At 27.3% G+C, this 24,920-nt stretch overlaps 5 protein-coding genes and 1 long non-coding RNA gene across 8 annotated transcripts; 5 read left to right on the top strand and 1 right to left on the bottom strand.

The window, feature by feature from the left end:
- Nucleotides 1-2,948, top strand: Vih (ubiquitin conjugating enzyme vih). The gene is made up of 4 exons (XM_074247032.1): nucleotides 1-277; nucleotides 498-612; nucleotides 1,604-1,808; nucleotides 1,900-2,948. Exons 1-4 carry the CDS (start codon nucleotides 174-176, stop codon nucleotides 2,022-2,024), a joined length of 549 nt encoding a protein of 182 aa, XP_074103133.1. The 5' UTR covers nucleotides 1-173; the 3' UTR covers nucleotides 2,025-2,948.
- On the top strand, nucleotides 2,820-5,112 carry LOC141530130 (valacyclovir hydrolase-like). Its single transcript, XM_074247026.1, has 5 exons — nucleotides 2,820-2,947; nucleotides 3,089-3,179; nucleotides 3,885-4,205; nucleotides 4,295-4,550; nucleotides 4,649-5,112. The coding sequence occupies exons 1-5, from the start codon at nucleotides 2,825-2,827 to the stop codon at nucleotides 4,737-4,739; spliced, it is 882 nt and encodes a 293-aa protein (XP_074103127.1). The 5' UTR covers nucleotides 2,820-2,824; the 3' UTR covers nucleotides 4,740-5,112.
- LOC141530131 (valacyclovir hydrolase-like) lies at nucleotides 4,996-6,253 on the top strand. Its single transcript, XM_074247028.1, has 5 exons — nucleotides 4,996-5,132; nucleotides 5,200-5,290; nucleotides 5,378-5,698; nucleotides 5,768-6,023; nucleotides 6,098-6,253. The coding sequence occupies exons 1-5, from the start codon at nucleotides 5,016-5,018 to the stop codon at nucleotides 6,192-6,194; spliced, it is 882 nt and encodes a 293-aa protein (XP_074103129.1). The 5' UTR covers nucleotides 4,996-5,015; the 3' UTR covers nucleotides 6,195-6,253.
- Nucleotides 6,254-7,330: 1,077 nt separating this feature from the next.
- LOC141530235 (uncharacterized) lies at nucleotides 7,331-11,308 on the bottom strand. 3 transcript variants are annotated; one of them, XR_012479729.1, is made up of 7 exons: nucleotides 11,169-11,308; nucleotides 9,273-9,400; nucleotides 8,945-9,187; nucleotides 8,423-8,849; nucleotides 8,245-8,322; nucleotides 8,063-8,125; nucleotides 7,331-7,964 (listed from the first exon to the last, which is right to left on the bottom strand). It is a non-coding gene; the product is annotated as an uncharacterized LOC141530235 (long non-coding RNA). The 3 variants fall into 3 exon arrangements; XR_012479728.1 differs by having other exon boundaries at nucleotides 7,331-8,125; XR_012479727.1 differs by lacking the exon at nucleotides 8,063-8,125.
- A 143-nt stretch (nucleotides 11,309-11,451) lies between these two features.
- LOC141530234 (tubulin beta-1 chain) lies at nucleotides 11,452-16,912 on the top strand. Its single transcript, XM_074247247.1, has 2 exons — nucleotides 11,452-11,627; nucleotides 15,195-16,912. The coding sequence occupies exons 1-2, from the start codon at nucleotides 11,571-11,573 to the stop codon at nucleotides 16,479-16,481; spliced, it is 1,344 nt and encodes a 447-aa protein (XP_074103348.1). The 5' UTR covers nucleotides 11,452-11,570; the 3' UTR covers nucleotides 16,482-16,912.
- Nucleotides 16,913-18,745: 1,833 nt separating this feature from the next.
- Nucleotides 18,746-23,829, top strand: LOC141529674 (tubulin beta-3 chain). The gene is made up of 3 exons (XM_074246330.1): nucleotides 18,746-18,895; nucleotides 20,666-20,774; nucleotides 21,909-23,829. The coding sequence occupies exons 1-3, from the start codon at nucleotides 18,839-18,841 to the stop codon at nucleotides 23,108-23,110; spliced, it is 1,368 nt and encodes a 455-aa protein (XP_074102431.1). The 5' UTR covers nucleotides 18,746-18,838; the 3' UTR covers nucleotides 23,111-23,829.
- Nucleotides 23,830-24,920: the final 1,091 nt, after the last annotated feature.

Here is a 24,920-nt window from a genome sequence, read left to right as displayed (position 1 = left end):
ACAGCAGCTAACGTATCAAGAACAAGATATACTTTCCACCAGCTCATGCTGTATTTTGTGTTAGAGCCTCAACAAACTAAATATTAACAACTTTAATTCTTCAAAAAAATTTTTAACGACCATCATCCAGTCAAACAATTATTTATATTTATTATTAAAAAATAATTTTTATAATGGCTCAGAATATAAATCCGTTTTACTCATCTCCAAGTGCTAACAGCAAAGCTACCGAGGAAAAGCAAAATATACCAAAAGATAATCACGCTGTTAGTAAACGGTAAGTGACAAACATTTGCTCATTAATCCATTAATTATTTTTTTCATTTCAATTTATTGATTTTAAAATTTAAATTAATTTAAATATTTTCAATAAAATATTTTGTAATTTTATTGCAAAATATATATAACCTCTTTAATCTTGTAATATTTATTTATTATTTGGACTTTGTGTTAGTAAATAATAAAGTCAATGGTGGTAATTGTTTATTTGTTTACAGTTTACAAAAAGAGCTGATGGGCTTGATGATGAATATGGAGAAAGGTGTGTCTGCGTTTCCTGATGGCGAAAATTTATTCAAGTGGATTGGAACAATTAATGGACCTAAAGATACGGTGTGTATTTATTTATTTATTTATTTATATATTTTATACTGGAATTAATATCCTGCTTTATCAGTTGGTGATGAAAGTTCAGCTAGAGCAATAATATTATTTTTAATAATACATTTTAAAGCAAATAAGATTATTACATTAATTACTTGATTAGTATTTTATGCTACGGAATTTTTTTTTTTCTTATTGCTGTTGATAAATTAATTAATAATTACAATTGTCATATAATTTATTTATTATGAGGACAACTTTTTAATTAAAAAAATAATTTTAATAGTTTTTTAATTTTATTAATAATTTTAAATTTGTAGAATTTGATAGAATGTTATAAATTTAACGATTTATAAAATTAAATTTATTTTAACTACCTTATTGTGTGTACTTAAAATTAGAACTTGTCCTTTGCGCAATACTAATTACTTAGTCAATTTTTCCTTAACCTTTAACTTTGATTTATTCGTTGAAGGTATTATTGACATTTTCAATAAATACTATTCAATAAATAAATTTTTCAACTAAAGAGAATTATAAAAAATAAATAATAATTAAAGTTATTAATGTCATTGCAAAAGTCTTGATTTAAATTTGTACCGTCTCAAGATTTCATATTATTCTCACCAATAGTCAATTTATTATGATAAATATTTAGGTTGCATTCTAAAATATTTTATCTCTAGATATATAATTAAGAAATGACTTTGTATCTTGAGAACTATTGACATTTTTAAGGATATAAGCTCATCCCGATGTTACACTCATCGAGACCTTTCATTTGAGTACCCACATGCATTTTCATATATTTCTTATATTTTAATATATATAAATATATAAAATATATGAAAAATTGATGTGGGTACTCAAATGAAAGCTCTTGATGAGTGTAACATCAGGATGAGCTTATATCTTTAAAAATGTCAATATTTAAGGACCAAACGGTTAGAGCGACGTTAAATAAATAAATAAATAAATAAAATGAATAAATTTATTACAGGTATACTCTGACTTGACGTATAAATTGACACTAGAGTTCCCACACAGTTATCCATACAGCGCACCTGTTGTACGTTTTATAACCCCTTGTTTCCATCCTAACGTCGATCATCTTGGAAATATATGTCTGGATATACTCAAAGACAAATGGTCTGCTCTCTACGACGTCCGCACTATTTTACTATCAATCCAATCACTTCTGGGAGGTAATTTAAATACAAATTATAAAATTATAAAATTAAAAAATTTATTAGAGTTTAAAAAATTTTATTCCAACAAAATAAAATTTTTTTTCAGAACCAAACAATGACAGCCCGCTAAATGTACAAGCAGCAGAGCTTTGGAGCGACCAAACGAAATTTAAAAAACATTTAGTAGAGGAGTATCACAAAGAAGCTGAACGCAGCTCACGGGATTCATGATAAGCAAATTTAAAAACATTCATCTTTAATCAATACCATCTTTCATAACTCATCATATAAGATATTAAATTGAATTAAATAAAAAATAAAAAAAAATAAATAAATAAATAGGAGCTAACACTCTAATTTATTAAATTCTAAGATTCGTGGCTGGAAATGTATGTGGAGTTTATTTAAATAAATAGTAGTGTTAAATTGAAAGCCACTTGAGTCATAAATCAGATAAAATTATTAATTTAAAAAAATTAATAATATTAAATAACTTAAATATTAAATTAAGATAAAAATTAAATAATAAATTAAATTAAACTTTGATTATTGTAAAATGACGGAAGATTAAATTAAATTACGATTTTTTTTTTTATTAGAAAAATTTTTAAAGGAACACCAACTACAATTATTATTTATTTCATTTTATACTAAGTATTGACAATGCCATATGCAATAGTTGAAATTTATTAATAATTATTAGTATAAAACGTAATTACTTTCTACTTCAATACTATATCATTGTCATTTTACTCTGAAATAAATATTTTCAATGTATCAATTATGTTTTATTACATTTTTATCCTGTTAATTTATTCATTTAAATTAAATATAAAAAATTGAATAATTTTATTAAATTAAAAATTTTTTATAAAACAGGATAAATTATTAAAAAGTAATAGATTATTTTTTGTATAAAAATTGACCTCACTCTTCAAGGCCTGCAACTTGATAACATTAAAAAAGATAAATCCCAGCAACACATCAATTGAAAATAAATATAAGTGTAATCAATTTTGTTGAACAGCAAAATGTTGAATAAACTCAGCAGAATTTCACCGTGTAAGTCACTGTTTAGTTTCTGTAGAATTAATGCAAGTGGAAAAAATATTGCAGCTGTTCGAAATTTATCGATCACGTCCACTAGACTTGAGGTACTTGTTTTGTATACTATATATAATACATATATGCTTGATATATTACGTAAGATGAAAGGTATGGAATTAAATACTTGCCAATTCATTTTATTTCTTTCAAAATTAATATTGTATTTTTTTTTTTTTTTTTTTTTTTAGGAAAAAAAAATTAATATTGATGGTATTGATATTAACTATCTGAAAACTGGAGCAGGAAGTCATCCAGTGCTCTTATTACCTGGAGCTGTTGGTAATTAAAATTTTATTTTTGAATGACACTGAAGTTTTGACAGATACTAGAAATTTTTTTATTATTTTTCATACGGAAATGAAATTTATTACAAAAGATTCAACAGAGAAAAATTAAAAAAATTTTTAGTGGAAATTTTAAAAATTATTTTTGGTATTGTTAATTTTTATAAAAAATTTTGCTTTTTTAAATAATTATTTATGTTAAATTGCACTGTATTTTCTTAAATATTGACGTTTTTAAAGATATAAACTCATTCCGGGGTTACAATCATCAAGAGCTTTCATTTGAGTACCCACATGCATTTTTTTATATATTTTTCATATATACATATATATAAATATATAAATATATAAAATATATGAAAAATTGATATGGGTATTCAAATGAAAGGTCTCGATGTGTATAATGTCGGGATGAGCTTAAATCTTTAAAAATGTGAATATTTTACAAGATACTAGGTCATTTCTTAATTATGTTTCTAAAGATAGAATTCAAGACCTTTACAATGACATTAAATTTCATTAAAAAAAAACCGACTTTATAAAAATAATTTTTAAAATTCCCACTTAAAATTTTTTTCATGAAATTTCAATTATTAAAAAAATTTTAGTAAATAAAATTTAACTTCAGTGTCTTGATTTTTTAATTAAATCAATTAAAATCTTACTCAAAGGAGTATAATAAATTTTATAAAAATCCTAGGAACCATTTGGACAGATTTCAAGCCACAAATTGAAGGTCTCAACAAGAGTGAGTTCACAATAGTAGCATGGGATCCTCCAGGTTACGGAAACTCGCGACCACCGGAAAGAGAATTCCCAGCCGATTTCTTCGAGCGTGACGCTAAATACGCCCATAATTTAATGAAGATGTTGGGCTTCGCCAAGTTTTCTCTTGTTGGTTGGAGTGACGGCGGGATTACTTCCTTAATTCTCGCTGCGAACTATCCTCAGAGCGTTCAAAAGATGGTCGTGTATGGATCCAATGCTTTTATACTGCCGCATGAGATGAAGACATACGAAAGTATTTCTTATTTTTTTTTTTTTTTTTTTTTAATTTATTTAAACAGCATAGAATAAAATAAATTATCGGTATTAATTAAATTTTAAAAGGTACTAAAAATATAGACACTTGGTCAGAGAGAATGCGCGCTCCTCTTATTGCAATCTATGGAGAAGAATACTTCAGAAAAACTTGGACTGCCTGGGTTGAAGCTATGGACAAAATTTACAAAAATAACAATGGAGATATTTGTAAGGATTTTATTTCTAAAATAAAATGTCCTACTTTAATTGTTCATGGGAAAAAAGATGTCCTGGTTGATCAATCACATCCTGAGTACTTAAAAAATAATATTCCTAATTCAAGGTTTGTATTTTTTATTTTATAAAATTAATATAAGTGATTTTATTTTTAAAAAATTATTAAATTTAATAATTTTTTTAAAAATTTATTTATTTTTTTAGAGTTGAAATTTTTGAAAAAGGAGCTCACAATCTGCATTTAAGATACCCTGAAGAATTTAATAAATTAATAACTCAATTTTTATTACAATAAAAAAAAATAATTTTTTTTTTTATTAAAAAAAATTTTTTTATAAAAAAATCTGTCTTAATTTTTTCGTCACAAATAAATATTTTGATTTTCTTCAATTATATACTCCATTTATGCTCCTGATACATATTTAGCGCAAAGATAAATTAAAAATACATTTAAAAATCAAATGAAACGATAAAAATTATCTCTGCTAAATATTTAATTAGCTAGAAATTCGATTATGTATTATATTTATATTATCGGTACGTAGTTTTAAAAAAAATTTAAGCACTCAACATGTTACTGAAAAAGTCCCTGAATTTTTTCCTTAATAACTCCGTTATTTTTCATCAAATAAAATTCAGAAAAATTCATATAGGTATTCGAAATTTATCACTTACTAATGATATGGAGGTAATTATTTTTTTTAATACGTATATGGTAATTGTAAATTATTTTTAATGATGGAAAATTTTTTTAGGAACGAAAAGTAAGTATTAAGGGTGTCGATATTAATTATGGAAAAACTGGAGCTGGAAAACAAACTATTCTTTTATTAACAAGTACTTTGGGTAAATAATTTTATTTTATTTAATAATTTTAATAAATTTTATTTTTAATAATTTTAATAAATTAATTTATTATTTAATAATTTTTAGGAAGTATATGGACTGATTTTAAGCCACAAATTGAAGGCTTGAATAAAGAAAAATTTACAATAATAGCTTGGGACCCGCCAGGCTATGGAAAATCTCGTCCACCAGACCGAGACTGTTCAGAAGACCATTTTGCCCGTGATGCCGACTATGCATACGAATTAATGAAAACTTTGGGTTTTTCCAAATATTCTCTTGTCGGGTGGAGCGGAGGAGGAATTACTTCAATAATCTATGCCAGTAAATACCCCCAGTGTATTGAAAAGCTCGTTTTAGAAAGCACTGGATTTTATGTAACTGCTGATGAAGTAGCGGTTTACCAAAGCAAGTATTTTTTAAATTTTATAAAAAAAATTACAATGAATAAAATTAATTTTTCAATCAATTTTTTAGGCATGAGAGACATTAACAATTGGTCTGAAAAAATGAAGGCACCTTTGATAGCTATTTATGGGGAAGAATATGTGACCAAAGTTTGGACATCTTGGGTTGACTCAATCGTCGATGCTTATAAAAATAAAAACGGAGATCTCTGTAGCGAACATATTTTTAAAATTAAATGTCCTACGTTGATCATACAAGGAAGAAAAGATGTTATTGTCTATCCAAAACACGCTGTTGTAATGAATCAAATTATTCGTAATTCAAGGTATATCATTTTTTTTTTTTTAATTAATTTAATTTAATCATTTATAATTTAAATTATTATTTCTATTGTTTTAGATTGAAAATATTCAAAGATGGAGGACACAATGTCCATTTAAAATATCCTGATGAATTTAATAAATTAATTACAGATTTTTTTTCAGAAGAAAATTAATAAGTCGACATTAGAAATTTTTTTATGACTTTATAGCAATAAAATTATTATAAAAAATTCTATTATTTAAAAATTGAAAAAAAAAAAAAAAAAAATTATTTTTAGAAATTTTAAAAAGCATTTTTTTAATTTATTAAATAAAATGTTATAAATTTTTTTTCAATCAATTTAATAAAATTTTATCAGATTTTTTTATTAGAAAAAAAAATTAGTGCATTTTTTAATTTGTAATAAAAAACTGTTTAAATTATAATACATCTAAACTACTTGTAAAGTCGTAAACGGTTGATTGCATTTGATAAATCTTATTAAAGGAGCAGCAGGAGGGTAAAGTACTCAAATACGTCACACCCTTCCGTTTATTTTTCTACACGTCAAAATTCTTTTCTTCTAATTTTTACAATTCAATTTCAGCGTCATCAAACCTCTATCTCTAATTATAAAACAATTAAAAATTTTTAAACTAACATTAACTTTTTGGATGCTGCTCATTAATATTTAAAACAGTCTAAAATGATATGGTAGAGTGGATTCGCGTTCAGTGAGCCCGAGACAGGGTTGGGTGACCAGAAAAATCGATTCTATTGGCGATATGCTCCAATGCATCAACATCATTTACAATTATTATTTATATTCCCTTATTTACCCAGCATACAAATATTTAAAGTAGCAATTCCTTTTTTTTTTTTAAATTGTCAATAAAGTCGAAGAAATAAAATGCAGTAGAAAGTTGAATTTTGTGCTACTTGTGATGCTTGTGATCGCTCCTTTTATGTCAAGAGAGTTAAATCCAAAATTTATTTCCTTTAACAAATATTTAAAATATATCGCGTTAAAAATGCCCCAAGGGCGTAAAATAAAAATTCTATTATTTTTTCTAAGTCCAAAAAAATTTTTAGTTTGAAGAAAAAATTTTTTTTGCATTTCTCGACGTTTCATACAAAAATGCGTCGTTTACCAAAAAAAATTTTTTTTCTCCTAACTAAAAATTTTTTTTGGACTTAGAAAATAAAAAACAGAATATTTCTTCTTGATTATTAATTACAATTTCACAAGAAGAAATGATTAAATAATTTTTTTTAATTGAACGTTTCAATTAATAGTAATATTTATTTAAAAATAAATATTATTAAATATCAAGGTCATATTTTAAATGTACATTAAAACCTTGTATAATAAATAAATCAATAAACCCAAGTGACATCAGTTGGTACAAATATAAAAATTATTTTTAATAATTTTATTTATTTAAATTTTAATAAAATTTAAATCTGTATTATTTAAAAAATAAAAAAAAAAATTTATTGATTTATTTATTTGTAACATATATAATACGATCAATGTGAAAGGAAACTTCCTGAAAGCGTAGGTGACATGCGTGGAAATTTTTACCAAGGCGTATTTTGTAATTAAAAATTAAAAAATACCAATTGCTTGATAAATTAAAGAATAAACAATTGAAGAAGGGAAAAAAGTTATCAATAAAAAATCTTGCGAGCATTTAAAAGTGTTTATATGACTTGGCCAGAGCTTCCAAATATGGTCAGCATGTTTCTCGCCTTGATTCATACTGATCTCTTCGACTCCCTCTCTCTTCGCTCAAAACTTTTATTTATTTATTTTTTTTTTTCTGCAGTATATGTCCAGCCTTTAAAACCGGCAGTGCAGGGTCCAGTTTAAAAATAAGAGTTTTAAAACCTCCAGCGAATTCCCACATGTTTTTATCACCGTAACCTTTGACTCTGATTATTATTTAACGTAATACTGTTGCTGAAAAATATTTTTTTATTTTTATTTCAATTAACGTAACGGCTTTTCAATGATAAATCATCAAATATTGGAAGAAAATTTGAAAAATTTCTTCTTACGTTTGGTAAAAATTAAATTTTTTTTTTTTTTTTAAGTCATAAACTAATTTTTTTTAACGATTCCTGAATTAAATAAAAAAAATATATATATATATATTAATGAAGATGATAAGTTTTAAAATTAAAATAAGGAAGATAAATATTATGACTCATATATAGCACGTAGACACGTAGTAACACACCTTTATCCTCAATTTTTTTTTTTTTTCATTCATTCTCTTCCATGATATTTACTTCTATGTTCTCCATACAATATCAATCTGTAAGAATAAATAATAATAATAATAAAATTTTTTTTTAATTTACGAAAGAGTTTAAATAATATAAACAAAAAAGTAAAATTTTACATCACGACATCACCTTCATTGCCGGAGTATTTTCTTAACCGAGAAGACGATACCTTGTACGGTAACTTGGATTGTGACTGCGTTATTCCAGAGCGATATAAAGTAAAGACTCTGTACATAACGAGAAAGCGGGACTTAAAATTGACCTCGTTATATTCCTACATGCTGTTATATATAATATATTCTGTGCATTCATTAGTATCCATATTTCTGAACATATTAGACACCAATGACAATAAAAATACTTGATATCAAGTAAATTAAAAATAAATAAATAAAGTATGATTGTCTATATCTTGTTAGGCCTAGACATAATCAATACTGGTGCCAACACAAGTACAGATTTTGATGGCTTACTAACACGAAGACTTCATTGAACGAGCTTCAATGTATATATTCGTCAGAGTCCTAGAAAATCCCCTCAATGTCCTGCGCATACGCTTTAAAAAAATGTTTGCGTGAATCCATGACTCACACTTCTATTTTTATTTTTACCTAAAATATTTAAATTTTAAATAAAATTTTATTTATTTACCAGAATATCAATTTTAATGATAATCCAAGAGTATTGTATTGAAATTACAATCCAAAAGTAAATGTGATGTCATTCGTAGCTGTTGGTAGCTTTATACGGAGCAATCAAGTGACCAAATGAAGGACAATGAACATGAGATGTATTAAATCGAGCATGTCATGTAATGTCTATTATTTACATTACTTATATTTGTATCTATTGCGCAAGACTCTCATTTTATTTAGATTTATCAAACCACAAGATCTAAAAAATAAAAAAAATGAAAAATTTAGTTAATTAAATTAAATAAAAAAAGTATGTAATGAGAGTTCTATTTAAAGAGTAATACTTTTTTATAGAGTCCCGTTACAGCTGATGGTTAAATGTTCTACGTCATCACCGTAGCTCATGGTCTTCAAACTCAAGTGATCATCCAGTTCTTACTACTCTAGTATCTGAGACTGTTGAGCTAAACAACTGAAAAAATTTAAGAGATTAATAATATAGTCTTCTCATGAAAATATAGCGACGTTTAATTTTCCTTTGGCTTTTACAGTGGAGCCAGCTTGGTCATGATCCATACAAGGTAACGTCTACCTAAGAGACTGTCGTCAGTCGAGATTCTTGTTGGGTTTAATGCTGAGTACCACTCCTTTATTATTATTATTATTATTATTATTATTATTTAATTTATTAAATTTTATTATTATTATATTGACTCCAAATTTTGTTGCATTTTTATTTTAAGGATTGAAAAAGCTTTCAATGATTGAAAAGCTATAAATTAATATTTAAAAATTATTGCAAATATTATTATCAGTTAATTATCTTGAAAATTCTGCGACTGGAAATTTGATGATGATAATAATTAAATAAACTGAGAGTGTAAGTTATTTAAAGTTTGTTCAAGTACTGAGACTCTTCAAGTACCTTTACATGAGCAGTTTCATGTATTATACGTTGTATTGTAAGTAGTCTATATCAAGATGTTTTTATACTGACATGACAAACATGTTTCACTACAAATTATTTATTTAACTGGCAATTTAAATGCCTTTTATAAATAAATAGACAACTTATTCTATCAATTGTTACTCACAGACATTAAATTGACTTATTTATATTAACTGTTTGTCAATAATAAATATTTAAAGTACTCAATTTTAAGTATTCATTTTTTTCTATTAAAAATTAAAATCTTAAATGTCTGGGAGTTTTACAATTTAAAATTGATTAAATAATATTTGTGTAAGTCTTCTCAAAAAGGGTGTGTACGGTTGCGGTGACTCATGTACATTATTGACTTTCTTTCTTCGCCAAATTTGTTGTATTATTGCAGAGACAAACTTCGTTTTTTTTTTTTTTTTTTTTTTTTTTTTTTTAAAAAATTATTAAATCAAATTATATTGTTTGTAATTTAAAATAAATTATTTCTTCATGAAGAAATAAATTTTAAAATATGTTAATTATTTTATATTTCTAAATAACTAAATAAAATTAATAAATTCTAAGTGTATAATTAATTACTTTATTAAAATTTTTTTCAACGGAAGTATTTACTATTATTATTAGTTTTACTTATTACTATCAGCTCAAATTCAAGATGATAATCAACGACCAGTAATTACTTGTAACTATTATCTATTTAATTATTCGACACGGTATTTTTAAGTCAAGTTATTAATTAATTAATAAAATATTTAACTAAAGTTAAAATTGGTTTAGTAAAATATTTTTCAAGCAAATATTAAGTTAATAAATATGACTAAAAAAAAAAATGACGTTTTGTATTCATCATCAAACTCCAGACAGTCTCTGTACGTAGGCGTCAATTTTGGAATGTAACTACATCGTTGATGAATTATAATTTATAAGTTGGAATTGTTATTTACAATAACAATATAAATTAAAAATACTACTTTACAGCTGATAAATAATTTTAATTATTTATATTTTCTACCTAGAAAAAAATATCAAATTATTACAAACTAAAAAATAAACTAAAATTAATAATGAATTTGTAATAAAAATTAAAAAATTGTCAGTCAGCTGATTTCACTCAAAAAAAAAAAAAAAAAAAAAATTTACAATTTTTTTAATGTTTTAACAATTTAATTATTACAAAAAAATTACACGTGTTAATTCTTATAAATATTTTTTTAAAATAAAAAATTGTCAGTCAGCTGATTTCACTATCATAAAAAAACATCCAATATTTTGTTACAATAACAATTACGTTACTCACGTATTATTGATCGGATAAATATGTCATGTCATGAAAAATAAAAAATAAAGTTTAGGTAATAATGTCTGGCAAAAAGTGTCTTTTTTTTAGGTTAAGTTGGCAGTCTTGAATTATGCTGCAAATATCGACACATGCGCACATGACTTTCTGTGCAAACGTTATGCGCAGTTGCTCAAAAATGAGTTTCAGCCAATGAGAAGCGGTGACGACGATGACCCTCAATCCTCGCCCCACTCCTCTGGAGGTAGACAGACTTGAAAATCTGTAACGTTCACCGCGGCCATCGCATTCGTTCGTGTGCTTACACAGAGTTTGGTGAATATCGTTGAGAGCTAGCAAGCTTCGTGGCTTTATTAATTATTTAATAATTTAATACAAGAGATTTTATAAAAATCATCCAAAATGAGGGAAATCGTGCACATTCAAGCTGGTCAATGTGGTAACCAAATTGGAGCCAAGGTAAATTTATTTATTTATTAATAAATTAATTAATTTAACTTTACTTTTTTTTTTACCTTGTAATATTTCTTGTAAGTGTGCCGCGTAACGGTCATTATAGCGGCGTCTGTTTCTTTTCATTCATTGTTTTGCTCAATTAAACTCTAGCATGTTTTTTTCTTCACACAAATTTTTAATTTCCATTTTTTTTTTTTTTTTTATTTAACAAAAATTAATGATGAATAAATTCAGCCATTGTTTTTTTTTAATCTTAGCCATAAATAAATCCTCAAAATTAATTATTAATTTATTTATTAATTTTAGATATTGTTAAAAAAAAAAAAAAGAAGAAAAATAATTATTGATCAATTATGGCGACAGAAATGAAACCGGCCGGCATAAAACTTAACGGTTTTTCCTTTTGGGACAGTGTTCTCGAAAGCGTCTGTTGTTTGCGCATGGCCGTTGATGTTAGCAACTATTTTTATTCATTACAAGTTACGAGTAATGTCCGCAGTCGCTGTTACAAAAAATGAATAATATAATAAAAAAAAAAAAAAAATCTACAAGACAAAATTCAGAATAATTGAATGCAGAAATTATTATTATTTTTATTTTAGCCAGGGTGTGGCATTGAATTTAGTATAGCGTCTGGCAGGATACCGACCGGTTGATGCGGCAAGAGAATTGAGTGGATGCGCGCGCATAACTCTCTTTCTTCCTGTCTCTAAGCATATTACACATTTTATCCGTCTTTTTTTATCCCTCGGCTTCTCTGTATAAATTCTATACACTTACATAAAAAATTCATGTATTTATGTGTATACCTGTCTCTATCTACTCCATTATCCATTTCTATATTCGTGATCATCACAAGAACAGACGTGTTTGAATTTTACTGGTGTGTTACCTCGAAGGGTACTCGTGCAAAACATTCTAACGATCAATAATTTTCTACTCCTACATAAAACAAATTTTTTTTCCCTTCTCTTAATATTTAAATTAAACTTAGAATATTTCAATTATTAATTAAAAAATATTTTCTATCATTAATTAAATTATTTAAGTATAAAAAAACATTAAAATTAGTAATTAAAAATTTTTTAATTAAAATTTATAAATTATTTATTTAAATTCAATTCTAAAAAATAAAAAAAATCTTGTAATAAATTATTTTACCATTCAGGGATACAAAATTTGAGACCAAGGACATCTAGTCTTAAATTTAATAAATTTATTTTACACTCAGTAGTCAATACTCGATACTTAACATGGTTGCAGATAGAGAAATGCAAGACGCATCCAAATAAAGCAAAAGCAACAGAAACTTGCTTTTTTTTTCTTACTATTTAATATATATTTAAACATCTAGGTATCCCGGGTATTGATCGCAAGTTAAACCTCCTAGCAACTCCACTTGATGTATTTTATTCGAACTTGCCTTAAAACCCGGTAATTATAGTAATTATTCAAAGAAGATTAGTTGATTGTTAGAATTATATTCAAGACTAGTAAGGTGAAGCAGCTGTTAATCTTCTTTCTCTTTTTTCCTGACTCTCTCCTAGGATCATGATACTTGATGTAAGCCAGATGCTCTTGTCCATTAGCAACCGTTACTTGTTACGATTCTCCGAAAGTTCAATTTAGAAAATATAACAAATAAATAAATAAAATATTATTTTATTTTAAAAGAATTTTTGTTGAAAAATTCAGCTGTTAAAAATAATTGATAATAAGTAATTAAAAAGATAATTAATTAATATCGTCCTTATTAAATATCGTTCTACTTAAGGTGATAAAATTTAAAGAATTTAATGTTCTAACAATCTAGCCTTCTTTGGTATCTAAGAGATTAATTAATGTTATTGTGAAATCACATAAACTAAATTCCATTTATGATAATTCGAGATTAAATAATTATTAATGAATATGTTAATAAAAATAATAAAATAAACAAATTGTTATTTGGAGTATCGTATGTAAGTAGTAACTTGGATCATTTCTATATATAGTAATGACATTGGTGAGTCATTTAGCTTCATAATACATAACATCGACCGTGCTGGTGGGAAGTGAGGGGGCAGAACTGAGTAAGAGGCAGAAAGCTTTATTGAAATGTTCACGAGAGAGAAAAGCTGGTTTTAGTTCATGTTCTTATATGGCAGTCAGTCCTTTTCATTTTACGTGCAATTACTGCACAGAAAAAAAAATTTTTTTTACTTAACATTAACTTGTAATTAGTTAATTAAATGAGAAAAAAATTTATTTAGACCAAAAAAATTATTTAAGAACATTGAAATAGTCTTGATCAAAATTTTTTCTAAATAAACTTTTATTAATTAAATATCTTCATAGATACTTTTCCAAAAATGAATGAAATTAAAATAATTTCTTGAGAATTTATTTAAAAAAAAAAAAAAAAAAAAAAAAAAAAATACAAAAAATACAAAAATTTTTATTTTTTAACTGAAGAAATAAAAATTGTTCTCTTAGTAACTTTTTTTGTTGAAAAAAAATTTATTTGAATCAAGTAAATAATTTTGAAGAACTTAATTGAAGTAAAAAAAATTCTTTAACTAAGAATTTTTTTTTAATTTAAGTAAATTTTACTTGATACAAGAATTTTTGGTCTTGATTCAAAGCAATAAACCTTTTAAAAATTATTTTCTTGGTTTAAGAATTTTTCCCCTTAATTAAATTTTTTATTTAGATTTGAAAAAAAAAAAAAATTAAATTTCTAACAAATTTATTTTCTTGGTTCAAGATAATTTTTTTTTCTGTGTGGGGACATTTTATTAACCCACGTCCTTAACTAGACTCCACTCCACGTATATAAATAAAATAGAATAAAATATATAACATGCTTTTTGTATTGTTAAAATAAACCTCCATAATTCCGGGTGATTATACCGCGGTCTACCTATTTTATTACAATTACAATTATTAGTCGAAAGTATGATGAGGACAAGACATGAATAGGAGCTGGATAAAAAGAGTGGAGGTCTTTGAACGGCGGGGAATACCGCGTGGGCGGTCAGCCGTGTTCTCATACTAAAACTCTTCTTCTTCTTTTTCTTCTTTTTCTTCTTCTTCTTCTTCAGCTTCAGCTTCAGCTTCAGCTTCAGCTTACATTGTTACTCCGATAAATTACCTTGCTGCAGCTAGCTGAGACTCAAACTCGATTGACCGGGACTGCTGATTTCGTGTAGCAATAATTGCACTTACAAGAACGGTACTACATAATGCGGTATTAATTAGTCTCGATTGGCACTCAAGCGACTCGAGGTGCAACGGAGCCATCAAAATATTCTTTGCGGTGAATAATTTTAGCTGAATTATTTTAATTTATTTTTTCTTGATTATTTATTACACGCGAATTGATTCGGTCGTCGAACCTAGTTAAAGATTTTTGAAAATTTAAAATAACTCATAATTAATAGTTAACATTTTTTGATATTTTGATATTATCGCTAAAATATTAGTCGTATAAAAATGATTTTAAACAAAAATTGTTCAAAATTTAATTTAATTAAGTTTAAAATTCGAATAAAAAATAATAGAAATTAATTATAATAATCTCTATTTTAGTTTTGGGAAATCATCAGCGACGAGCACGGAATCGACCCAACTGGAGCCTACCACGGAGACTCAGACTTGCAATTGGAGCGCATCAACGTCTACTACAATGAAGCATCCGGCGGCAAATACGTTCCCCGCGCCATCCTGGTCGACTTGGAACCCGGAACCATGGACTCAGTCCGTTCCGGCCCATTCGGGCAGATCTTCAGACCCGACAACTTCGTCTTCGGACAATCCGGAGCCGGAAACAACTGGGCCAAGGGTCACTACACCGAGGGAGCTGAGCTAGTAGACTCAGTTTTGGACGTAGTCCGCAAGGAAGCCGAGAGCTGCGATTGTCTCCAAGGATTCCAGCTGACCCACTCTCTGGGAGGTGGTACTGGCTCTGGAATGGGAACCCTCTTGATCTCGAAGATCCGTGAGGAGTACCCTGACAGAATCATGAACACCTACTCCGTCGTGCCCTCCCCGAAGGTGTCCGACACCGTTGTCGAGCCGTACAACGCGACCTTGTCAGTCCACCAGCTGGTCGAGAACACCGACGAGACTTACTGCATCGACAACGAGGCGCTCTACGACATCTGCTTCCGCACATTGAAGCTCTCCACTCCAACCTACGGAGACCTGAACCATCTTGTCTCTCTGACGATGTCTGGAGTAACCACTTGTCTCAGGTTCCCCGGACAATTGAACGCTGACTTGCGTAAGCTCGCCGTCAACATGGTTCCGTTCCCCCGTCTTCACTTCTTCATGCCCGGCTTCGCGCCTCTTACATCCCGCGGAAGCCAGCAGTACAGAGCTCTCTCCGTTCCGGAGCTGACCCAGCAAATGTTCGACGCCAAGAACATGATGGCCGCTTGCGACCCCAGACACGGAAGATACCTGACCGTCGCCGCGATCTTCCGAGGCAGAATGTCCATGAAGGAAGTCGACGAGCAGATGCTCAACATCCAGAACAAAAACAGCTCGTACTTCGTTGAATGGATCCCCAACAACGTCAAGACTGCCGTCTGTGACATTCCACCACGTGGATTGAAGATGTCCGCGACATTCATTGGTAACTCCACCGCCATCCAGGAGCTCTTCAAGCGCATCAGCGAACAGTTCACCGCTATGTTCAGAAGAAAGGCTTTCCTCCATTGGTACACCGGCGAGGGCATGGACGAGATGGAGTTCACCGAAGCCGAGTCCAACATGAACGACTTGGTGTCTGAGTACCAACAGTACCAGGAGGCTACTGCTGACGAGGACGCTGAATTCGACGAGGAACAGGAGGGCGAAGTTGACGAAAACTAATTTCTATCGCCGGTTTTACCTATCTAAATTCAACGCACGTGTTCTATCACGTACACGCTTCTTTCTTCTTCTTATTATTATTATTATTATTATTATTATTATTATTATTATTACTATTATTATAATATAATTATTTTTCCTCCAATTTAATCGTTAATTTCTATATTTTTCTTTTTTCTACGGACAATGATTGATTTTTTTTTTTTTTTTCGACCAAGTTTAAACAATATGACGCATTTATATTTATAATTCCGTCTTTGTTGCTTACTTTATATATATGTAATGAGTAATAAATGAAAAAGAAAAATTTAATTTTCACAAGCTTGATGTAAAAGAAGTCGTGACTACGCAGTGTATTATGAGGTAGCGAAAGTTACCTGCGTCATCTTTTATTAAATTATTATCAAATAAAAGAAAAATCTTTATTAATATTTATTTGTATTTATCCATTTATTATTATTATTATTATTATTATTATTTTCCTCCTAATTATAATTTAATTTATTAAAACTGCATAATCAACAAACATTAATTAAAATTTAATTCAAAATACTTGGATATTTTAATCAAACTAATTTTTTAAAATTTGTAGTAAATATTAAAATTTTTTATTAACTAGACTAAAAATAATTAACAATTTGCGATTAATAAAAATTGATTAATTATTTATTTATTTTTTTTTTTTTAATAAATGCAACTGTTGGTAAGGTGGATAATTTAATAAATTTATCAATAGTCGTTTGTTAACCAACAATCAATAAAATATATGAAACTAAATTTAAAATTAATTTTATTTTTTTAATTTAATTATTTTTAATTTATTACAATTATTTATCTGAATTTAAATATATAATTTTTTTTAAATCCAAAAAAAGCTGGCAAAAATTTTTTTAATAAAAACGTAGGTCAGAATTTTTGTTAAAAATAATTTTTAATTTAATAAATAATAAAATTAATTATAAATATTTTACCAGAAAAAAAAAAAAATTTATTTTTGTTAGAAAAATTAATAAATATTCTTCTTCCATAATTAAAATTATGAATATTAAATTAAACCCTTTTTAAGAGTGACAAATGACATAATTAAATTAAAAAAATGTATTAAATAATGAAGAGATTAAATTAATTGGAGACTTAAATTTAAAAGTACTTCCTGTCAATCAAGTTAAAATTTATTAACATTAAAATAAAATTTTTTGGTATTAATTAATTTATCTTCTTACAGAAAGTAGATTTAATTGCTAAAAATTAGACGTGAGATCAAACAAAAGTGGAGAAACAATACTTAAAAAGAAGTATTGTTTATTTATACAAGTAAAGCCAAACGGAACTCTTGACAGATAGAAAAAAATGTTTTTCTCGTCATTAGGTACTACGTAAATGTTTATGTGCAAAGATTAAGATAGCAGATACGCGTACAGGCGGTAAAGATACATATACATGAATAATGATAATAATTTGCTATTAAAACATTTCAATTTGGATTTCCGACTGAGAATGTATGGCATTTGTAGCAATATCTAGTGTGGCTTACTTCTTGGCATTTAAACTCAATTTCAACTACTCTTTTATCTTTTTTTTCTTCTTCTTCTTCTTCTTCTTCTTCTTCTTCTTCACTGCTTTACTGTCTTTGCATTATATAGAACGAATATGGATGGAATAAAAAACAGTTAAAGCTTCCAGATAAGTTGACTCATCCATAATATTTATAACATCCTTTCTTCTTTTTAAAACTAATAAAATTTTAATTATATTCTTCTTTTAAAATATTTAAAAAAAAATTGTTTTTTTTATAAAATCTATTAAATATTTTTTTATAAAATTTATCATAAATTTTTTTATAAAAAATTATTTAAAAATTTTCAACAATAATTTTCTAAAAAAAAATTTTTTTCATTTAATAAAAATAAATTATTAAAAAAATAAAAATTGTATTAATATTTTTGTACAATTTTTAGATTGTGGAGTTTTTAATTTTTTTAATAATAATTAATTTTTTATAAATCCTAAAAATTTAATTAAATTATTAAATTTTGGAAAGCTATTAAATAAAATCAAAAAAGTCTTAACTAATATTAAAAAAAATAAAATTTAATAAAATTTGACAAGTAAATAAATAAAACTCAGAAAGAAAAAAAGAACAATATGAAATTAATAATATTTTTTAATTTAAGTGTGATAAAATAAACCAAGTGTCACCCCCACTACGTCGGAGCTGCGTGTAATCGGCTTGAGTTGAGGGTTGAGACCGATCCAACTCGAGTCGAGTAAGTGCAGCAGACGTGGTTGGATCTTCCGAAGACATTGGTCTCTTGGAAAAAAATTTTATTTTCAATATTTAAATAATAAAAATTATCATGAGAGAAATCGTTCACTTGCAAGCTGGTCAATGTGGCAATCAAATTGGAGCCAAGGTAAATTTTAAAAATTATTAAAAATACTCTTAATTAATTATTTTATTAAATTATGAATTTATTTATTAAATATTTAATTAAATTATGAATTTATTCAAGCAATATTTTTATAAAATGATATTTAATTACAAACGTAACTTCAGTACAAGTGTAATTACATGAGAGTTGATGAAATATAATATTACTTACACTCTTGTAGTAATTCATGAAATATAATACTAATTTTCACTCGCTATCATTATACCGGAAGTTATTTGTCACATTTTTTTTTAAATTTTTTAACTAAAACTCGATATGAATTAGTCACTGTCTTGTCTTTCAATAAATTTATTTTACTCATACTTATTATCGATGAAATCATTTTACAAACATTCAATATCATATCTCTTCTTGTAACTTAATATTTAAATTAATTTTTAATAAAATGAAGAAAAAAAATTAGTTTAAAGTAAATAAAAAAATTACTAAACATTTTTTAACGTTTTAAAATTCAATTAAAGTTTATTAGCGGGTTTTGATAGAGAGTAAGATCAACGATCTCGTCTATTCAAGTAATTAATTGGAATGAAACAATTTTATGAGTCAGTCTCGTCTTTTAATCTTTAACTTAAATTATTGCGAATTATTTTTATCAATCTTAAAGCCATAAATTACTATACGGAATCGTTTTATCTTAATTAAAATTTTATTACTGTCTTGATAAAAAAATAATAGTAATTATTTTACACATTTGAATTTTATTGATTTTAATAAAAGGTTTTTTTATTTCTTCGTGGAAAAATTTTTTAAAAAATTCTAAGCGACAAAATGGCTCTTTAAATTAATTCCTAAAAAGGATTATTATTAATTCCTAGAATTTTTATTGTAAAGAATGTGGTAGCCACTTACAATTATAGTTAACCATTGAGTTTTTTAAGTACTTCGCTTGAAGATGATGTTTTAATTTAATCTTAAGTTGATCAAAAGTATCAATTATTATTCATACTTTAAATTAAAAAATTTAAACATTGATTTTTTATGAAAAATTATTTTTAAAAAATTGTATTTTTAATTTATTAAAATTTCTAAATGTCCATTTTTTATGCAGTAATTTATTTATTAGAAAAATTATTATAATTAAAAATCTGCTGAATTAATTTTAATATTTTAAGAGCATTTAATTCATAATAATTCATAAAAAAAAAATTAAAAATTGATTATTATATTATTTGTTACAAAAAATTGACTAAGAAGAAAATTTATAAAAATAAACAGACCTCATTTAAATTATTTGCATGGCAAAGACACAATTATACGGTTGAAATGATAAAAATTCATGAACCGTGATAGAAATTTTATCCTCTATTTATTTATAAAATTATCTAGTAATTTAAAATAATTGTAGTTTATTATTAACATTAGAATAAATATTTATTTAATAGCGAAGAAGTAAAAAATGACGATTACAAGGATTGAAAAAGATTAATTGTAGTTTAAGGAAGGCGCTTGACAAAGTTCTAATAATAAACATTTCAAAAATAGTTGAATAAAATAAAAAAATGACAGAAAAGAAGATGAAATGGAAGAGAGGGTGAAAATAGGGGAGATGACAGACTCTTCCTCAACCCAGGAGGCCATAAGTCGCGTTAATTTTGTCGTCTTCTATTCCTGGACTTTTAAAATTTACCCACAAGTATTTACAGCCCGTTTTCGTGTTCAGAAATTTGAGATACATAATTCAGGATTTTATTTAAATTAACGTCTTAATTAAATTGTTTTTAATTATTTCAGTTTTGGGAAGTAATATCAGAAGAACATGGAATTGATCAAACAGGAATTTACCACGGTGACAGCGATCTTCAGCTAGAAAGAATTGCTGTTTATTACAATGAAGCTTCCGGTAAGAAATTAACTCGTTAAATAATAAAATTAAATTAATCGACAATTAAATAATTTTACTTTTACGAGCAATGTAATTTTTTAAAAGAGTAAAAATTGTCTCGTTTAATTTATTGCCACCCCAGGATTTTATTTTCTGATTCCAAGAGTAGAGCAATCGTCTCGCGATCCAAAATAGCGCTAGCCAAAAGTCCAAGACGGGAAACAAAAAAAAAAAAAAGGATTAAGTGAAATAAAATAAAATAACCAAGGAATGACTCGTGTTCTTCACTAAGACCGAAATAAATCCTTTGTACATACTTGTAAGTTTATGCTAAAGTTGTCGCGAAATTCATACCATCATTATTTTTACTGTCTTACAAATCATTTTATTTATTCATTAAATTTTGTCTCGAAAATCAAACCATCGACTCAATAATTAGCGTTTTTATTTTGAAAATTATTTTATGTGTACTTTATCTTTGCAAGTACAAGTATGTCAAAGAGTTAATAGAATACATGAATAAAATATTTAGAATTACTGATAGAAACTAATTTGAAAACTATACGGCATGCGGGATAACCCGTATATGTATTTCCGTTGGTTATTTTAATCCTCGGCTTACGGGTTTTCGGTAATATGTCTTAATAATATATTCTTGACATGCAATACCGACATTCAATGCTTTTAAAATTAACGGCACTCTGGCAAAATTACTTTTTGCTTGACATTAACATGTAATTAGTTCTAATAACATTAGAAAAAAATTTATTTAGACTCAAAAAAATTAATGAGGAAGATTTAAATAGTCTTCAAGCAAAAAAATTTTATTAATTACACATTATCTTCATAAATACATTCTTAAAAATTAATAAAATTTAATTCAAGAATTTTTCGTCTAAATTAAAGACAAATAAATCTTTTAAAAATTATTTTCTTGGCTTAAGAATTTTTCTTTATATTAAAATTAATTTTTTTTCTATTTAAATTTGGGGAAAAAACAATTTTAACTAAAAATTCTCAATTTTTCTATATAAAATAATTAATTTCCACCTTAAATAGATTTTCTTGAAATAATTACTGCAACAAAAAAATTATTTCTTTATTAAAAAAACAAAAACAAATTTTTTTAAATAAAAAAATAAATTTTTCCAGTCGCAACCTCAACAAATGGAGGAAAATACGTCCCGCGAGCAATTCTACTGGACTTGGAGCCAGGAACGATGGACGCAGTGCGTTCAGGAGTGTACGGGAAGTTGTTCCGGCCGGACAATTACGTCTTCGGGCAATCCGGAGCGGGCAACAACTGGGCAAAGGGCCACTACACGGAGGGCGCAGAGCTGGTGGACTCAGTGCTGGACGTAGTCCGGAAAGAGTGCGAGAACTGCGACTGTCTTCAAGGGTTCCAGCTAACGCACTCTCTGGGGGGCGGAACTGGGTCAGGAATGGGAACCCTGCTGATCTCCAAGATCCGCGAGGAGTACCCGGACAGAATAATGAACACCTATTCAGTGATGCCGTCCCCGAAGGTGTCCGACACGGTTGTCGAGCCGTACAACGCGACCTTGTCGGTCCACCAGCTGGTCGAGAACACCGACGAGACTTACTGCATCGACAACGAGGCGCTCTACGACATCTGCTTCCGCACATTGAAGGTCGCCAATCCGTCCTACGGAGACCTGAACCATCTTGTCTCTCTGACGATGTCTGGAGTCACCACTTGCCTCAGGTTCCCCGGACAATTGAACGCTGACTTGCGTAAGCTCGCCGTCAACATGGTTCCGTTCCCGCGGCTCCACTTCTTCATGCCCGGCTTCGCGCCTCTTACATCCCGCTCGATGCAGCAGTACTCAGCTCTCTCCGTTCCGGAGCTGACCCAGCAAATGTTCGACGCCAAGAACATGATGGCCGCTTGCGACCCCAGACACGGAAGATACCTGACCGTCGCCGCTGTCTTCCGAGGCAAAATGTCCATGAAGGAAGTCGACGAGCAGATGCTCAGCGTCCAGAATAAAAACAGCTCGTACTTCGTCGAGTGGATCCCCAACAATGTCAAGACTGCGGTCTGCGACATTCCTCCAAATGGACTGAAGATGTCCTCGACGTTCATTGGCAACACCACCGCCATTCAGGAACTCTTCAAGCGAATCAGCGAACAGTTCAGCGCTATGTTCAGAAGAAAGGCTTTCCTCCATTGGTACACCGGCGAGGGCATGGACGAGATGGAGTTCACCGAAGCCGAGTCCAACATGAACGACTTGGTGTCCGAGTACCAACAGTACCAGGAGGCTACCGCTGAAGAAGACTTTGAAGCTGAAGAGGCTGCTGATGATTTTGAAACTTGCGAGCAAGAGTAGTCTAGACTAATTTTTTTTTTATATTATTTATGGAAATATTCTTACTTTTTTTTAACTCTTTATTTTTTTTTTTTTTTTTTTTTAGTTATTTTATACGAGTGTTTGTTTTAATTTAAAATTTATTTGCTTTGATTAATTTTAACTATTGATTTATTTTAATTTAAGCTACCGGAGTTTTAATAAATAGAATCTGCTTGAATTACAATTCTATTTTATTTGTCTTATTACAGTTTTATAAAAATTAAATAATAACAATAATAATAATATTTAAAAGATAATTTTTGTAAGGAAAAAATATTAACGTTTTTAAATTTTTATGCGAATAAATAGAAAAAAATTTATTAATTGCCGTCAATAAAAAATTATCGGTGTTAAAATTATTAGTATAAGTTGTTATTATCATCATTAATTGGTGCTTGATAAATTACTTATTATTTACTATAAATACAATATAAGCAATTAAAAATAAAAAAAAAGTGTTTTTGATTTTTTATTTAAACAATTTTGATAATTAAAAATAAATTTACACTGATTTTAATTATTTAAAGTGTAGAGGGAAAAAAGGGGTAATTAAATGAGTGGAAAAAATAATCCTTATCGTGATCCTTAGCTTTCTGATATTTAATTTGAATTACGTCTTAAAAATCCGTCTTTTAAATTTCTTTTTCAGAAAAACTGTCAATTGAAATTTTCTTCTTTAATATTTCTTCACAGTTTTTAAAAATAAATTCTAAAAATTAAATAATTCATTTTGAAATTTTGGCTCTTTACTAAAAATTTTTATTTATTATTTTATTTAAAAAAAAAAAATTTTTTTTTCTTTTTTTAATTTTTAATTTAATAAATAATAAAATTATTTAATAATTCCAAATTATAATTATAATTTACCATCAAGAAGAAAATACATTTTTTCCTCCAAAAATTCAATAAATAATTTATTTATTAAAAATTAATAATTATTAAAGTTTACTAAATTACATAAATTTAAATTACGCTGATAACTTTGAATGAAATTAATAATTCGATAATTACATAACAACGCATTATATTTAATGCAGTGAAGCTTATAAAATAACTAAAATAAAATAGTTAGACCGGTATAAATATAGAGAGTATACAGATGATTTAATATAACAGAATTAGTGTATCAAGCAATCTTGAGTCGATTACCTTGGATTAGGTCACAGGACTCGGCTTCTTGTCGAATTGCTTCCAAGGCTCGATTTATTAATAGCGATCCTTCGGTATAGCAACCCGCTGCCCAATTGTTTGATGCTCCAGATTCACCGTTAATCACATTTTCCGGATTAAATAAACGGCTCACCGAGTTTAATTCCGTTAAATTTATGCTAATTGGATCTGGATCAATCAGTACTGCTCGTGGGAGAAATTTGTGACCTTAAATTACCGTTTAATAATTATTAATCAATAAAATTAATGAAATTAAAAGCATATAGCTTCTTTACTACCTTGAGGTTCGGTAAAAAATATATCGAGACGTTAGTGATGAAGTTTTGACACTCCAAAAATGATTATTTCATCAATTTAAAGTAATTTAATAATTATATTTTTTAAAAATAATTTTTTTAAATAAAAAATTTATCCAACAAAAACTGTAATTTAATTAAGCAGCCTAAAAAAGAACAATTTAAAAAAAATAAATAAATAAAAATAGCAATCACTTCACATCGTAACATTTAAGTGATTGTTCCTTGAGCGAATTGATATCATAAATTAAAAAATATCTATCAAGGCCAAAAACAACGCAAGCGCTTAAATAGAAAAAATGTAATATAATAATTATCTAATC

Source organism: Cotesia typhae, unplaced genomic scaffold, assembly GCF_013202065.1.
Source record: "Cotesia typhae breed Kobodo isofemale line unplaced genomic scaffold, CoteBio_Ctyphae contig_48, whole genome shotgun sequence".
NCBI lineage: Eukaryota > Metazoa > Arthropoda > Insecta > Hymenoptera > Braconidae > Cotesia > Cotesia typhae.
Note: the sequence above shows the minus strand (reverse complement) of the source record. Positions and strands in the feature narration are given on the sequence as shown.